The 17903-nt window shown below is 33.9% G+C and overlaps 1 protein-coding gene across 3 annotated transcripts in view; it reads left to right on the top strand.

Annotated features, from left to right (window-relative positions):
* Positions 5031–17903, top strand: part of LOC18594973 (nuclear-pore anchor) — a 35723-nt gene continuing 22850 nt past the window's right edge. For 2 of the 3 annotated variants that reach the window (XM_018124703.1, XM_018124704.1), the window contains exons 1-12: positions 5032–5559; positions 5692–5838; positions 5955–6053; positions 6166–6294; positions 6377–6469; positions 6569–6634; positions 11236–11325; positions 11410–11487; positions 11722–11831; positions 12486–12606; positions 12704–12796; positions 17154–17202. In XM_018124703.1, coding sequence (XP_017980192.1) covers positions 5254–5559; positions 5692–5838; positions 5955–6053; positions 6166–6294; positions 6377–6469; positions 6569–6634; positions 11236–11325; positions 11410–11487; positions 11722–11831; positions 12486–12606; positions 12704–12796; positions 17154–17202 — 1381 coding nt within the window. In that variant the 5' untranslated portion in view covers positions 5032–5253. Of the gene's footprint in view, positions 5560–5691; positions 5839–5954; positions 6054–6165; positions 6295–6376; positions 6470–6568; positions 6635–11235; positions 11326–11409; positions 11488–11721; positions 11832–12485; positions 12607–12703; positions 12797–17153; positions 17203–17903 lie in introns of all 3 variants that reach the window. The other variant, XM_018124705.1, reaches the window with a different exon arrangement.

A 17903-nucleotide genomic window follows, 5' to 3' on the forward strand; every position in this document is an offset into this window, starting at 1 on the left:
TGTAGTTCTATACGAGGCAGCACTTGAGTGAAGGGCTCGGCCTTGAGTTGCTCAAGGCTATAGTGCTAAGGAAGCTAAAGCTGTAGCTTTGAGGAGAGCATGGTTGCTGTGCTAAAAGAACGGAGGGCATCATGCAAATTCCCGAGACTAGGGTGCCACGACGCCAAGGAAGACAAGGTCGCGATGCTGCACTACTTTCCAAAATTATTTTCTATGCAGGAATATAGAAATTAAGTATCATGAACTATTTAAGGAACCTTATTCAAAGTACTCAACAAGGAAGATGGCTACAATTATTCTGAAGACTTGGAGCCAAGAACAAAGTAAGAAAGCAAAAGAGATTGAAAGAGATTCAAGATCAAAATCTTCACCATTAGTTTCTTTCTCTATTTTATGTTTTTCTTATTTTCTTTAACTTACACTCATAGTTAAATTTCTTTGGATAATGTTTTACTTAGATATCATGAACTAATTTATTTTTTTAATATTATGGTGGATTTCAACATGTAGTATGATTGTTAGTTTTTCTTTTATTTATCATGAATAGGTATAGTTTTGCTTATTCAAATATGTTTTTAATACTTTTGATTGATTGATCAATAATTAATTGATTTGTGAATTTAATTGAAACTCGACAAAGAGATTTTAGATTGGACTAAGATTTGATTAGTGTATGTTCACTCACTTAGGTGATTTGATTCGCGATTTGGATTGACAAATGTCAATTGCCATACATAGCCAAATTATAACACAAGCTTAATGAACCTATTTAATTGATTCTTAAAGACATGTAGTAATCCAATTAAGTTAGGTATTTGAGTAAGCATATCGACGGAGACTTGTATATAGTTTTGGATTTTAAGTTAATAAAACCACTCACGAATATAAATAATAAGAAACGATAGTATAAGATGAATTGTTGAATGAACCCATAATTCTAGGTTTTAGTCTATTACCTTTATCAAGTAATTTTAATTTCTATTAGTTAATTTAGTATTTGTTTTAATTTAGTTTTAATTAATTTTTCTAAGAATTTTAGTTACTTAAATAAGATTAATTTACCATAAATTTTAGTACTTAGTAAAAATTTAGAAATAAATCTCCGTGAGAACGATACTTTACTCATCATTATATTACTTTTTGCGATAATGTACACTTGCATGAAAATGCAATAACATAGTGTAGTGAGCTTGTCCTTAAGCCCCCATATTTCTTGTTGTTACGACTTAACTAGCTTTATTAATGCCGCATTTCAATGGTTTAACTCTCCAATGCTTCATGCAACTCCCCACGAAGTTCGTCATCTTTGGACTCAACCTCATCCATGTTGGTCTCAAATTCCTCGAGTTTGTCCCTCATCTCTCCCATAGTGTTAAGCCCGGCTCTACAATATGTTTATTATGCCATTCCTACATAAGAATGCATGTTTGCTTACTTGGGTATCTTGAAAACTGTTAAAGGACGGCAATGTACCAAATGGTACAACTAAGTTGATTTAAGCCTCGAACTAGTCCAAATAGAGATTTTAAGATGAAATTGAGAATTTTAAAACCCCAGAATGACTTAAAATGGTGATTCAGAGTTCGAGGACCGATTTGGAGTCAAATTGGAATTTTCATGACCTAGGGGCAAAATGGTCATTTTGCTACTCGAGGTTAAGATGTGAGTGTTGGATGAAATTTTTGACTAAGATTGATCATTTGGAGTATAATTTGAGTTTGAGAAGTGAAAAATTTTAATTCCGACATTTTTTCGAGTATAAAGGTAAAATAGTCATTTTGCCACCCAAGGGCAAAATTATAATTTTACATCACCCAACACTTGTCCAGCACATGGATTTTACCCAATATTATCATGGATAATTGAGAAAATTTATATGGTGGAGAGAGATTGCTTAATGGGTAAATATGACACATGGACCAATGAAATGGTGACACATGGTAAATTTTTGTCCATTTAATATTTTCCTTTATAAAGCCAATTTGAACTCTTCCACATTCATTCTTATGGCCGGCCATAGCAAGAACAAAGGAAGAAAAGAAGAACAAAAAACCCTAGGTGGAAAAATTCAAGGGAAAAGTGTGAAAATTCAAGGAAACAAGTGAAAAAAAGGTAAGATTTTTCAATTAAGCTTGAGATCTCTCTTTCTTAAGTATTTTTTCTTATTTTTCATGGTTGAATCACATGATTTCATGATGAATCCCATGCTGGCTGAACACTTAGAGGGAGGTTTTGATGCTTGATTTGGTTAGATTTCAATGTATTTTAGTGTTTTTAGTTAGTTAGTGATGTGTAATATGAAAAGCCAACAAGAAAAATTCACTTCCTCCCATCACCCATCATTGGGCGAATTCTCCATGTAAAATATTGATGATGATTTTGATTTTATTTCAAGTGATTTGGTTAGGAATTAGTGATTTATGGTGTGAGAATCAAGCTTGAAAAATTATAGTGTTGATGCACCCACCATGGTCAAATTTTCCAAGAGAAAATGTGAGGATGATTTTGCCATATTTCAAGTTATTTAATTTGTGTTTGATGATTTGGAGTATTGGGAGAAAAATGGAATTATTTAGAGTTGAATTGGACGTATTGGCCAATTAATCGAGTGATAGATCGAATTAGGCCAATACCGTTTTATTTAGGTACACAATTGAATTTGTGTAGAACACCGTGTTTAGACGATAATCCGAACAATTTACATCCCATTTCATGCATTAGTATAAAGCCTGAATTAGTTTTATAACAATTTAGCACAAATGTAGTAAATGGCTTATTGTGCATTATGTCTATGTAGTGAGCATTCTGGCAAAAATAAAGAGATAATACCTGAAGATCAAGAATCGAAGTACTCGGAACTCGATTTCCATTATAGTGAGTAACCTTACTATCGTCTTAATTATCTAAAGTAGTTTTTATTTGTTTTTTGTGAATTTTATGGAAAATGAGTTTAAATGGTAAATCTTTATGTTTTATAAGCAAAATGTGATTAAAGGAAATGATTTTATAAAATTGTCTTGAAATTGAAAGATGGTTTTGAAAATGGAGTAATTGGAGACTAATTGCTGTGTTATAAATCATGGTTTGAATTGAATGGCTTATGATAATATTGGTATGAATGGTTGAATTGGTAAATGTGCTGAAAATGTATGAACTGTTGATTTGCCTTGAGAGGCTGTAAAATAAAATAATTACCATATCATGTTGTTGAATTTTATTGAATTGATGGGTTATAATTGGTCGCTGCAGTGGACGGGTTCCATGGACCAACCTATTAGAGGGGCACGGTAACCCTATTATATTCATACCTCGGTATGAGAGGCGCGGTTGGATAACTCATGAGGTTAAAACTTTAGAGTTCACTTCACGTCAAACCACCACGTGAGGGTGAACTCAGCCAACGCCAAGGAACAACTATGTTTTCAAAATAAAAACATGATTTATGCGTACATAACTTTTTAACAGCCTTGACGGACTCAATTGGGATAGCCTCAGGCCAAGGTATCCTTGATAACTGAGTATGAGAATGATTTTGGCACGAGCCAAACTTTTCAGGAAATCATAAGCCTCGTTGTTTATTTTGGTGAAATGAATCTATTTTATCTTATTAAAATGAGTTCGAAATGCTGTGAATCATTTTTATGCTAATCTATTTTATCTGTCTCCATTTACTCGGTTTTAGATATTTTAGATGATATTTGTTTACTCACTAGGATTATATAATCTCACCACCCTCCTTTCCACCCATTTCAGGCTTAGGATAGTCGGTAGATAGCTCACTTTGTTAAGGGCTACAGTTGGACTTGCATCCTAAAAAACTGTAAGTTTACCGCTTTTGATACTTTTGGTCGTTTGTGGGCTCACGCGTCACTGTAAATTAAATTTTATACATTGGTTATCTGTATTACAGTATGTATGAATTTATTTAGCTTTATGCTACAAAAATTATTTACCGGTAACTTTATAAATATTGTTTTATAAGAAAATAGAATATTTTATTAAATATTTTTATTATATTCAAATAGTTATAGTTTCACTTTAAATGAATGTTTTAAACATCTAAACTTATTTTGATTATGAAATATGTGTTTTTCACTTACGTACTACATTTTTAGCTGGTTTCGAGATTTTTGTGGAAAAATAATCAAAATGTCCCTGTGAGACAGAAATAATTTTTTTATTGATTTAAGTTGGAAATAGCTTAAAATCTTTTAGAACATGATATTTGGCAACAGTTACTCACAAAGGAAATAAGAAACTAATATTAAAGCATTGCGGGGTTCCGATTGATATTTCAGGTAATGAGTGTCAATCGGGATACCACGACGATTGTCACGGGCTCGAGGAGAGTACTGAATCGTGACACACAGCCACTTCCATTCTGGTTACTCGACCTTTGAGAGTGGACATCATGTCCCTCGACTTACCTTGCTTGGCTACACCTTTGGTCTCCTTGACCTCCTGGACTAGTGTAGACTAATCCTCTATAGATGTTATCTCCCTCTTCCTCTGACCTTGGCTTTGATACTAATTGTCATGGGTCAAAATTTAAGCCCAATCTTGTGTAATCTTAAACTTTGAAAATAAATCTTAAGCAAACCTTAAAACCCATAAAATAACAAAAGCAAAAGAAAAGAAGAAGAAACAAAGCTTTTAAGAAATATAATACTTTGTATTTCTTTAGGAGTGTGTTACAAATGAGAAGAAGGGTCTTATTTATAGGTCGATGGCTCCCTTTATTAAATTAGATTACAAAATATAAATAAAATAGAACAAAATAAGAGATTTAACTTAAAAAGATAATATTTAAATTAAATTTAAATCCTAATATCTAGAAAATCTACCTCTAAATTTAGATATACATTACTAAATCAGATTATACTAACATGAATTGAGACAACCTAACCAATTTGGAACGCTAAACATTGAGCTAATTGGCCTGCATTAAGCAATCTGAACTCTTGCCATGACACTTCCTATGCCCCAAATAGATTGGGCCTAAATGACAAGAAAAGCGGCAATGGGTTTTACATTTAGGGGAGACAGATACCAGCACGCAACCCCGTGAACTAGGCCGTATAGGGTTCCCTCCCATATTCCCACTCTTTCGCAATTCCCATGTCCCTCGACAAATTTCCTCGCTCTTTTTCTTTTTCTTTCTAATAAAATTCACAAGCAAATCACTCTGTTCTTCTTGTTTGTTTCTCTCGATCACCCTCTCACCTCAAAACTGACCTAGAATCCCCAAGAGATATGCCCCTCTTCATCTCCGAGGAGGAGCTGTCGCAGCTCTCGAACGATGTCGCGACGGTAGCGGAGAGGGCGGACGCCTACATAAGGGAGATTTACGGAGAGCTGGAGACGGCGAAGGCGAAGGCTGATACCGCCGCCATCACTGCTGAGCAAACCTGTTCTCTTCTGGAGCAGAAGTTCCTCTCCATCTCCGGAGAGTTGTCGGACCTTCAGTCCCAGAACGCACAGCTTCAATCCTGTCTGGATGAAAGACTCGCCGACCTCGCCCAGTCACAGGCTCAGAAGCACCAGCTCCACCTCCAATCCGTAAGAATTTAGTTACTAGGTCTAGTATTAAAATTGTGCTAGGTCTAGTGTCATTGTTTTTTTATCACTTATGGATAGATTTTCCTTTTTTTTTTATAAATTAAATAATAAAAAAACCGTAAATTTTATTAGATTGGAAAAGACGGGGAGATTGAGAGGTTGACAATTGAGGTGTCCGAGCTACATAAGTCAAGGAGGCAGTTGTTGGAGATGATTGAGCAGAAAGATTCGGAGATTGCTGACAAGAACGCTGTTATTAAGACCTATCTTGATAAGATTGTAATGTTCTATTTTTATTTTTAGTTTTTTTTTGTAAGTTTTGCCCCTAAATCGTTTAAAATTTTCCCGAGAAAAATAATGGCTGGTATTTTATGATTTCAATAACATTATCAAAGGTTAACTTGACGGACAATGCTGCCCACAAGGAGGCTCGAATAAGTGAAACTGAGGCTGAGTTGGTACGAGCACAGGCTACTTGCACTCGCCTTTCACAGGTCTTTTCAAAAGATTCTTCAATATGCTTTTCGGTTGCAAGTCTATCTAGATTCAAGGGTTTTTTTTTCCTGTTTTGAGGGGAAATGGAAAGTAAAAATTCAATATGAACAGGGGAAAGAGCTTATTGAGAGGCACAATGTGTGGCTTAATGAGGAGTTGACAGCCAAAGTTGATGATCTTGTCAAGTTTCGTAGAACACAGTCTGAACTTGAAGCTGATATGTCTGCTAAGCTTGCTGATGTAAGTGTCTCTAAGAAAAATAATTCTCAAAATCACTTGTTTTCTTCATCTTTCTACTTAGTTGTGGTTTTAATTCTTTCAGGTTGAGAGGCAATACAATGAATCCTCCAGCTCCTTAAATTGGCACAAAGAAAGAATGAGGGAACTAGAAATTAAGCTAACATCTTTACAGGAGGTCTCTTTATTTGTCTTCTAAGAGTTTTATTGCATATCATATCTCTTGTATAAGCTGACAACAACCTAAGCGGTCTTTTCTTTTTTATTATTTGTGAAGGATTTGTGCTCGTCGAAAGAGGTTGCTACATCCAATGAGGAGCGATTTTCTGCTGAACTATCAACTGTGAGTGTGGCAAGATATATTTTTACTTATTTCACTTGGAACTTACGATGATTGAAGATGGGGGGACCCCTGAAAAAAGCTACACGTTTAGTTTCTGGATTTCTGATTGCTTGTAGTTACTTGGATTTGTTAAAGGTAGTAGTGTGTGCTGTCTAATTTCTTGATTACGTCAAAATAATGAAATTGGATTATTTTGTTAATGGACTTGGGAAATTATTAAATTTGGCAAGATGTTTTTTTCAGGGGTACATCATAGTCCCCTTCTTGAAAGTGATCTTTTAATCATGATGTGAACAACTTGTTGATGGAGAACATTCTTCCAAGTTTTGGAAGAATGCCTATTCTAGGTGTACATCGAGGAAATAGAATTTAATTTATGAGTGGACCTTATTTGTTTGGTTCATTTTATTAGTCTTTATCTGAAATAGGTGGCTTTATTTTTTCATGTGCTTAAAACCTGGGTTCATGAAGCTATATATATATATATATATATATATAGAGGTTTTATTATGTTGGAGGTTAGATTTCGATGACTGATATTTTGACATGGAGATTTTGAGTTTATAAAATTGGAGATTTTTAGATTGTTCTTCAGAGTTACTCTTTTGGGAAATTTGTTCTACATCAATTGGCATATTGGAGTACACTCTCTTCCAAGCGAGTGCATTACTGGATGAATTTGTGGATGTTATACCTGTTGAGCTTCCTACTGAGTTGCCTCCTATGAGAAATATCCAACGTGCCACAGATTTGGCTCTAGATTCCAGGTTCCAGTTACATAACTTGCCTCATTATAGGTTGAACCCTTAGGATTGGGAAGAGTTGAATAGGAAAGTAAGGATTGAGAAGAGTTGAATAGGGAAGTAGGAGAACTTTTAGCTAAGGGGCTTGTTAGGCATAGGCTTAGCCTCTTTGCTATTCTTGCACTTTTGACCTCTAAGAAGGATGGTCCTTGGAGGATGTGTATAGATACTTAAGCATCGATAAAATCACTGTCAAGTGTAGGTTTCCCTTAGGCTTGAGGACATGTTGGATATGCTAGCTGATTCTAGTTGTTATTCTAAAATAGATTTGCGTAGTGGGTATCATCAAATTTATATTAGGCTAGGGGACAAGCAGAAAACAACCTTTAAGACACAAGATGGGTCACATGAATGGTTAGTCAACCCTTTTGGTCTTTCAAATGCTCCTAGCACTTTTATAAAGGTTATGACATGTTTTGCTGCCATTAATAGGTAACTTCTTGCGGTTATTTTAATGCTTCTATTAGAGTTTGTGTTTTATTTTAATCATTTAGCTTTGAAGTTCTTCAGTCGCAAAGGCACCTGGGTACTAAGAATGCTAGATGGCTAGAGTTTTGAATGAATATACTTTTGTTCTTAAACATTGATATGGTGTTGAGAATAATGTTGCTGATTGACTTAGTAGGATTGTGGGAGTACTTACAATCTTTGAGTAATGAAGTTGTGAGTTTTGATAAGTTAAAAGATGATTGTGCTAGTTTTCCACAATTTGGGGTTTTTATATGGTAGTTAGTGGTTGTAATTGTCAGAAGTATAAGGATTTTGTTATACATGATTGTTATCTCTTTGGAGGTTCTAGGTTATGTATCTCTCATACTTCACTTAAAGAGCTTGTAGTTTGGGAGATGCATGCCTGTAGATTGGCTGGTCATTTATGTAGGGATAAGATTGTTGCTTTAGTGGAGGAACGGTTTTATTGGCCTTCTTTAAGAAGGATGCAGGGAGGATTGTATCTCCTTGTTATACTTGTTAGCTTTTTCTAAAGCTAAGAAACAAAAAGCTGGTATGTATACCCTTCTTCATTTGCCTCATGAACCTTGGAAAGATTTGAGCATGAATTTTGTTTTAGAACTGCTAGAGGTCATGATTCTATATTTGTTGTGGTTGATAGATTTTATAAGATGGCTCATTTTACCCCATGTAGCAAAATTAGTGACACATCTCATGTAGCGAAGTTGTTTTTCAAAGTAGTGAATTTGCATGGTTTGCCTAACTCCATTGTGTTTGATAAGGATGTGAAATTTCTCAGCTATTTTTGGAACTTTTTGGTTGTTTTATGGGAGTAATTTGTTATTTCCCTCTGCCTTTCTTCCCAAACTGATGGTCTGGCAGAGGTAATTATTAGTATTTTGGAAATTTGTTGAGATATGTTGTAGGAGAGAAGCAAGGTAACTGGGATTTGGTTTTACTTGCTGTTGAGTTTGTCTATAGTAAATTCTGTTAGGTCCATGGGAAAGGCCATTTGAGTGTGTTTATGGCATCAAACCACGTGCACTATTGACCTTGTTCCCTTTATCCCTACTTTTCGCACATCTGAACCAACTGAAAAGTTTTGCACAACATATTCATGATGTACATGCTGGAGTATGATGAAAAATGGCAATGCGATATGGAATATAAACTAGTTGCTGATGTGCATCGTAAGGCTAAGGATTTTAATGTTGGTGATTATGTGATGGTTCATCTCTGTTTTGAACGTCTAGCTGAAGATGCTTCTACAGAATTACATGCTCATGCTATGGGCCTTTTTCCTATCCTTCAACAACTTGGACCTAATGCTTATTTACTTGATTTGCCTACTCATTAAATATTAGTATGGTTTTCAATTTGGATTATTTATTACTTTATAGGGGTACTTGACAGCCTCCTATGCCACCCTCCTATGCCACCTTCTAGTAGTCTTGCAAGGTCGTCCATTTTGAAGATACCAGTCTTTCCACTTTATAAGGAGAAGATTGAGGCTATTTTAGATGAGGAGATTATAGTTTTTGGTGTCAGTGGATTATAATAATAGTTAGTTCAGTGGGAAGGCCGACTATCATCAGATGCTTCTTCAATTATAATTGATCAGTTTTGCAAATTAGCCTGTGTTTTTGAGTGGGTTTTGTAGTCTAACTCTCTGGAGTTGAGTTCTTCTCAACTTGGGGTGAGTAATGGAGAACATTCTTCCAAGTTTTGGAAGGATGTCTATTCTAGGTGTAAATTTAGGAAATAGGATTTAATTTATTAGTGGACTATATGTTTGGTTTATTTTATTAGTCTTTATTTGGTTTAGGTGGGCTTTATTTTCCCATGGGCTTAAAGGTTGGGTTTATGATGCTTATATGTATAGGTTTTATTGTTTGGAGGTTAGGTTTTGATCTGGAGATTGAGTTTATAGAATTTGAGAGTTTAACATTGTTCTTGAGTGTTACTCTCCTGTCGTATTTGTTCTAGTTCACTTGTCTTTGCTAGTGTAATTATGATCTCATTTTTGGTAAGATTGTTATTTTATTTTATTGGTACAAAATCACTTCCTAGGTTCATTCTGTTTAGAGTGTGAGCCAAGCTGACAGTGGCTATAATTGAATTAAAAAATTATTGCAAATTCGCTAACTTGTAAATAGGTCTAGAAGAAAAGCTAAAGCTGTGATTTGGGGCACATCAGCTGTGAGAAATTCATGGGGATGAATCCCATATAAGATGGTTTCTAGTTGCCCTTTCAACATTATAATTATTAGCTCAAACTTTGGTGTAATAAATATGATATTAAGAGGTCTTTAATAAATTAAATTTTAAATAATTTTCATATTCCTTATGATTTATCTATTAACTATTGGATATGATTGAGTCAATTTCACAAATTGTAAACACTATTTACAATCTACACGCTTAAAATAAATTATTTAAATTTTAAAACCCTTGAAATTAATGAAATTAAGAAGTTAACTAACAAAATACCATTATTTTAATTTTATCTGAAATAAAAAAGAAAATAGTTTACCTTTGACTCTAGACCCTTATATTATACAGTAACCATTATATTCACAAAAGAATAAGCATGATTTTCACAATTACTATACATTTATACTTCTTTTCTGTATGACCTTTTCAAGATTTTATTAAAATCTGTTATTAGTTTTTGGATGGACTTAACAAGTAATAACAATACATTCTATTACATAGTAAATCACGTAACTAAGTTCATTCTATATTCTACAATAATATTTTTGAAAAGTAATGGTAATTAATAAAATAAAAAAACAAAAATGTGAAATAAAAAATAGGACATGATATATTAGTTATTGATCAATTGAAATTTTGGTATTAAGAGTAGTACTTAAATGCCATGGGACAAAAAGGAAAAAGCAATCAAATGAGTCAGAATAATTAAAACAATAGAGAAAAGAAGGCAAAACTTAGAAAATTTGAAAATAGAAAATTTTTCAAAACAGATTGCATAAGACACTTTGCAATGATTTGTTGGAGTTGGAGGAATACATACAAATTAAAAAAATGTAAACAGTAAATAGCCAAAAAGAAAAATAGAAGATTGAGTAAGAAAGTGAGGCAGTTGTTTGACTTTTCTGGTAATAATGTCATGTGAGAGCATGACACTGTTACAAATGTGCCTTAAGATATTTTGTATAATCCCAATTATTTTTACCCTCTGATTGCTCTGATTATCCTAAAGTATATGATGATTGCTTTCTTTGTATTTGGTTCTATAAATATTAGGATGATGTATAAGTAATATTTTATGTTTTGTAGCCTTTACTGGCACACATTTACTTTTTCTAATGTTACAATGCTGTGTAGGCAAATAAGCTTGTTGAGCTATATAAAGAAAGTTCTGAGGAATGGTCCAAAAAGGCCGGGGAGCTTGAGGGAGTTATAAAAGCTTTGGAGGTAAGATTTCAGTTATTTCATACAATAATTTCTTTAAATTTTTTGGTGTTCCTTTCGTTAGTTTTTATTGTTATTGCAAAACAGATGCGCCTCATTCAAGTTGAAAATAATTACAAAGATAGGCTTGAGAAAGAAGTATCTGCCAGGAAACAATTTGAGAAGGTATGCTGCCAGGAAACAGTTTTTCTGATCTATTTTAAAGAATCTCAGACACTTTTGTTTTTCTTCCTATGATTAGTTTCCCAACCTGTTAATGGCTTTTTGCACAACAATCAATTTGTAGCCATCTCCTTTTTCCTTTTGGCAGAGAAGAAATACTGGATTTCTTCAGAAAGAAGGTTATCTAATTTTTTGACTCTTTTTGTTGTAAATACTCTTTTGTTTTGACACATACAGGAGACTGCAGATTTAAAAGAGAAACTTGAGAAGTGCGAATCTGAAATTGAAGCTGCTAGGAAAGCGAATGAGTTGAATCTACTTCCACTTGGAAATTTCACAACAGCAACGTATGTGTATTATTTAATTAAAAAATGTGTGAATGCAGAAACCATTGTTTGAGTTATGCTTTAATTATTTTCCTTGCAAGATGGCATATTAATGCTGTTTAATGAGCTGGATCATGATGATTGATGAGACCTTAACCTTAGGGGTTTTTTATCGCGTCAAAGTTACCTTCTCTGAAAGTACTCACGCACAAGAAAGTTCTTTTATATGCTAATTTACTTGGAGCATTGGTGTGGCGAAGCATGTATTCTTGATAAACTCATTGAATATGTCTGTCCCCTTGTCGCTATTGCTCGAGTATGTAAACCAAGTTCATTGACTATTATTCTAGAGCACGGGAATAATTTTTTTTTTTTAATAGGTGAATATTTGGGAAATTATGTTTTGAGATTGTGATAATCGTGAAAAGAAGTAGATTAAATAAATGAGATAAAAAGTAAGTCTCTATTAGGGGTTAGGAATGAACTAATGTGGACTGCTGTGATGTTTGTTAGTCTAAATGGTAATTTAATTTGAACCATGCAGCCTGTTTGTTGAAGTGACCTGAATTTTATGGTTGTTTTTTTGGCTTATCTCAAGTTATTGATCTTTGTTCTGAATTTATATGATGTTATTGTTGTTAGTTTATGTCGTTCAAAAATACTATTAAAATGCAGATGGATAGATTCATTTGATGCTAATGACATGGTTGAGGATAATCGTGCGCTTGTTCCTAAGATTCCAGTCGGGGTTTCGGGAACAGCACTAGCTGCTTCTCTTCTCCGTGATGGCTGGAGTGTGAGTCTTCTTGTATTTTTTTCAAAAATTTTTTCGCCTTTTTTTTTTTCTTTCCTCATTAATTTTGATTTCAATTTGTGTTTCTTTGGGTCTTTAGCTGGCCAAAATGTATGCAAAGTACCAAGAGGCTGTTGATGCTCTTCGACATGAGCGATTGGGAAGGAAGGAATCTGAATCAACATTGCAACGGGTATTGTATACCTTAACTTTGTTTGAAACCTTCTGAAGACACTTATGTTTTATTGCTGTATGTTTTATGCATGCTGATGCTTTGGCTCACACTGGGCTATTAGCTTGTGATCTCTGAACATGGATGTGAATGCCATTTTTTTTGCATTGACAATTGATGTTGGTCTATTAGACATGATGACTTTAAAAATCCAAAGCTTTGAGCTGTTACATGTGGTTAGAGCAACATAATCCAGATCCAAAATTGTTGATAACTGATGACTATAAGCACCCTTCTTGACTGAAAAATGTACGGCATCTGCATAATGGCAATTGTAGACATGGAATTACAATTTTTCGTAGAAATAATGAAAGACTGTTTAGAATTTTGAGAACTGGAAAAGACAGGAATTTAAATTCCCAAGATAGTTTAGATTTTTTTTAAAATAAACTCATATATGGAATCAGAAATTTTCTTTTGAATTTTCTTATCAAACAGATGCAATGGAGTACCAAAAATAAAATCAAGGCAAAGATGGAACTCACAAAAATATAGAGGCCCTGTAGATTTAAAGATAAGTGGATTTAAAGATGAGTGGAAGGAATTTTTGGTGTGAGGGCTGGAAAATGAAAGGAAAGAAAGGAATTGACAGTAAAATTATAATAAACTAATAAGTTTGGATGTGAGGGTTTTTCCTCCCACTTTGGGAAGGATTGGGTGTTTTCCTCCCACTTTTAGAATGTTCCCATATCAGTATCATTGGTTCTGACAAATGACCTGTTTTATGAATTAAAATTTTCGCAATTTCAACATACCAACATATATTTCTGAAATGTTTATAACTAATCTACAATCAAGTACTTTGACTAGCTGGTTTAGCCAACCACTTGACTGAAAAATTTTGTGTACTGATTGCCTCCTCCAAGCTTTACTTGTTGAATAAACGTTCATTTGCATCTTGTTGTGTCGTTGGAAATTGATGAACTTGTTCTCAAATAGCAGCCACATAGATTCTAAGTCCATCTTTGTTGGATGAGGATGCTTTGTGAGCAACTTTTTTAGCTTCTTTATTGTGTGTTTCGAAATGACATTCTACATTGTCACTATTAGTTACTAGGTCATGCACTTTGCTGAACAATGAACATGAGTTCTTAAAGAGATGTGTCACCTCCAATTTTCCCGTTCTTCTATTGTACTTTCAGTACTCTTAAACCAAACAATGACACTCTTTGAGCTGGATAATTATCAACTTCCTCTTATTTTATTTTATCATAATCATCATAAATTTGCAGTTACTCATCTATGCCTTCTTCCAATTTTTCGAGTTCCAAAGATCTTTGTGGACAAGCATTCTCTTCCACCATAGCTAAACAACTAAATTTGTGACTTTCTGCTTGCTTTAAAATACTAGAACCAGAACTTGTACTTCATAAGTTGTTGCATTCTTCCCCTTGTCACTCCCTTCGCCCTTGCTAGATGTGGTGGCTCCTTGAGTACCTTTCTGAGTTGTTTGGTTATTCTTACTGTTGAGGATCTTCAAGGTTTATAGACAAATCATTCCCATCTCATCTCTAACCTAGTGATTGAAACCTGCAAGTTAGCAGGAAGTTAACTATTTTTGGTCTCTGTCAAACCAACTGTAGTAGGAAGACTGTCGAAGTTAGATGTGTACCCTCAATGACATGTTATTTTGTTTTAGCGAATGAAATTTCTGATACTGTTCTATTGTTTAATCCGCCAACTAACGTTACTTCCTCTTCTTTATTTTCACATGTTCCCAGGTGCTGATTTTAATATTGCCTTATTGTGCATGCTGATCTTCTCTTCTACCATTATATTGCAACTATGTTCTATATAAGCTTCACAAACAACAACTTTGTATCTTCATCCGCAATTTTAATTCGAAGTAAATTTCCAAACTAGCTTCCCAATCTAGATGGTAGAAGTCATTTCTTCTGACTACACTCAGATTAAGTCAGTGGCATGCAATAATTGCTCTTACAACTCATGACGGAATGCAGATTTGTCAGTCCTGCATCATAAAAACGATTTTCATCTTCTCCTTGTTTAGTTTCATCTTTAAGCCCAACTTCTAGTAAAGCTAAAAGGTTGTGCCAGATTCTCCATTGACCTTTGATGGGGTTGCTATGTAGGGCATCTTGTGATAAATCTTCAATCATGGACCTCAACTTAGCCAATTCTGTTTGCTAGGCTTGTTTTCTCCTCCCACACAATTGCTCTTCCATTCCAGTGGTAAATAGCTTTGGCTAAAAAAACCTGGTGAATAGAAATATTTGCTGGTCCAGCATCTTGAAAAGAGTTTTTATCTTCTCCTTATTTAATTTCCAACTGTAAGTCCCTTCTAGTAAAATCTAAAAGGTCATTTGCAACTTCTAGGTTGTTCATACGATCTCTGATAGAGTTGACGTAAAGCTTGCATAGGCTGCAATGGAATTTGATTTCTCTTCCCATGCCCTCTACCATCTGTGTTGCCATGGCTTATTAGTAAAAGTATGGGAGTAAAAGACAGTAAATTGGTGGGGTTGAATTTGATATAGAATTGAAGTTGGAACAAGAACAGTTGGGTTCAGGGTTGTAGAGCTACTTTACTAATGATGTTAAGATATATCATAGCCACTTGATGAGTCTATAAGACTAATTTTTATAATAGAATTGGAATAGCATTTAATCCTTAGTCTTTGGTGACAAATGTTTCTCATCTAATTGAGCTGGTCAAAATCTCTCTTACTATACATAATAAACTGGCTTTAGGGCTCTTAAACTTTTGTAGAGACTATCCTACTCTTTTGTTTTACTTTAACTTCAGTTATATCAATGTTATTATGATTAATATCATAAATAATAACTAAGAAAGTAGTCTTATTCCACTATAATAATCATAATCTGATTCTGTCCAATTAGAAACCCGTCTTTATAATTCCTTTGTTTGCAGCAGCATTGTTAGTAATAGAACTTTTGTAGTTTTCTAACTACAATTATTCTTTCCTAATAATTAGCAAATGCAAAATTTGATTAGCATTTCTCTATTGTGGCTTACTGTGTTTTAGTTTGCTCTTTCAACTTAAATATTTAATTATTATTTTTTTATGATTTATATGAGCACAAACTGTATGATTCAAGTTGATTAAATATAATTTACATGCAATTTGGACGTAAAATTAAAACATAATTACTGAGCATGGACTAAAATAAAGTAACCTAATGGAGAGACCATGTCAGAATAACCAATTTAAGAAAGTTTTTGAATGGTTCTTCATCATTAAGGATAACCTTTAATCTAACTGGATGTTTATCTAGTCTCCTCTCTTCCTTTTCTTCTTATTTTCTTGACTTCCATTACAATTTTCATTTTAATTCCATTCTTTTCTTTGGTGTTTTCACGACATTATTTCTAGTAAACCTTGATTTGAGATAATGATTCTTGAGTGGGGTGTTAGGAACATTATTGTAGATGTTGAAGATGATTTTTATTTTTTCAGACGATGTTTTATTATGGTAGAGTTGGCAAGTGTTATAGTGTACCAAAGAAACAAAAAAATAATACTTGCAGGGTTCCACAAACACATTATATTTATTGTCTCTGCTATTGCTGAAACAATATCTTTGGCCCTTATTTATGGTTGGGGGAGGTGGAAGTTAGATAAATGTGTATTTAGCGGGTATACCAATGAAATGGTTTTCATCTCTCATTCCCCTTTTCACAATCACAATAGGACATAGGTTCACATTTTGGATTTCATGTTGCTGTTATGAAAAGTTGTCTTTCCCAAAAATATCTATGGCTATAGTTATTGGTGAATGCCGAGGGGTGCTTCACCAGGAGAGTTCACTGCAAGTTTAAAGGTGCTAGTAGAGTTAGAGCCAAAAGTCAGGAAAGATCAAAGTAGTGGACACTGATGTCTTAAAAATGATTAGAGCATTTGATTAATATTTTTACTTGTCTTCCAGATGTGGGATCTACCCCAGCAAACCTATATTTGTCTCCACTCCTGATTTCTTGCTAATAGTTGTTATTGAAGTAAGTTTTTGGGTGTCATTGGCATGGGCAGAATGTGACATGTGGATTCTAAAATGCACATCTGAATTTCCTGTTGGCTAAACTATTATTCTCCCTCCTTTTGTGTTTTCTCTGTTCAACATATTCATATTAGTTGTGTTAATTAAGGACTTGTATTTTCTTCCTTGTTCTTGACTTTTTCTATCTCTCCTTCTCTTTGTTGTAACTGGAGATGTTCATTTATTTGTTTGGAAAATTGCAGGAGATGGATAGGCTTTATTTAAGGATGTTTTATTTTGCTTTTGGTTCAGTTTTCTTTTGAATGGAAAGCTAAGAACATGTTTGTTGATGCTCTTGTAGGTACTATGTGAACTAGAAGAGAAAGCAGCATTCATTATGGATGAAAGAGGTATGATGCTGATTATTGGTTGATGATTAGGACTTTCAAGATTTAGTGTTGAAATATTTTATCAAATTCTGGAATTTGTTTCAGTATTTTTTCCCTTTTTATTTGAAAATATGCTGGATTTATCTATATTAATTATGAAGATGAAGACAGTAGCTTTAAAACATTAAAAATTTGGAAATTCTTCTTTTTGTTATGAAACTCTCCTTTTTTCTGCCCAGCTGAGGTTGCTTTCTTCTGACCTGTTACCTAACAATAGAGTACAGTCTATAGATGAGCTGTGACTAGTTTTTGATCAAGAAAATTGTGCTTGTATGCTATCCAGTGTTCAAACAACCGTTTTGTTTACTTTGACCTGTGCTAAACGGTAAACTTGTTTTTGGTTCAAGTTTTGCCAGCTGATTTGATTTAGTGTGATGTGTCTGCTGGTATGGTCTGTGGTACCTTAGAAAGATTATATATATATATATATATATTCTACAGTAGATCACTCTATTTATGCCTTTTGTTGTTGACTACAAAAACATGTTAGATCTTACATTTGAAAAATGGCGTGGCAAATTTATCATTTTTGTCAGTAAAATTCTTGCTACCATATACTTCCGGCTACTTTATTATATGCTTTGGTTCCTGCTGTCAGCTCATCACCTATTAGGTTTTTGGTCCTTCAAAAAACTCTTATTTTTAATAATGTTTGGTGCTCA

This window comes from Theobroma cacao, chromosome 7 (assembly GCF_000208745.1).
Source record: "Theobroma cacao cultivar B97-61/B2 chromosome 7, Criollo_cocoa_genome_V2, whole genome shotgun sequence".
NCBI classification, from domain to species: Eukaryota; Viridiplantae; Streptophyta; class Magnoliopsida; order Malvales; family Malvaceae; genus Theobroma; species Theobroma cacao.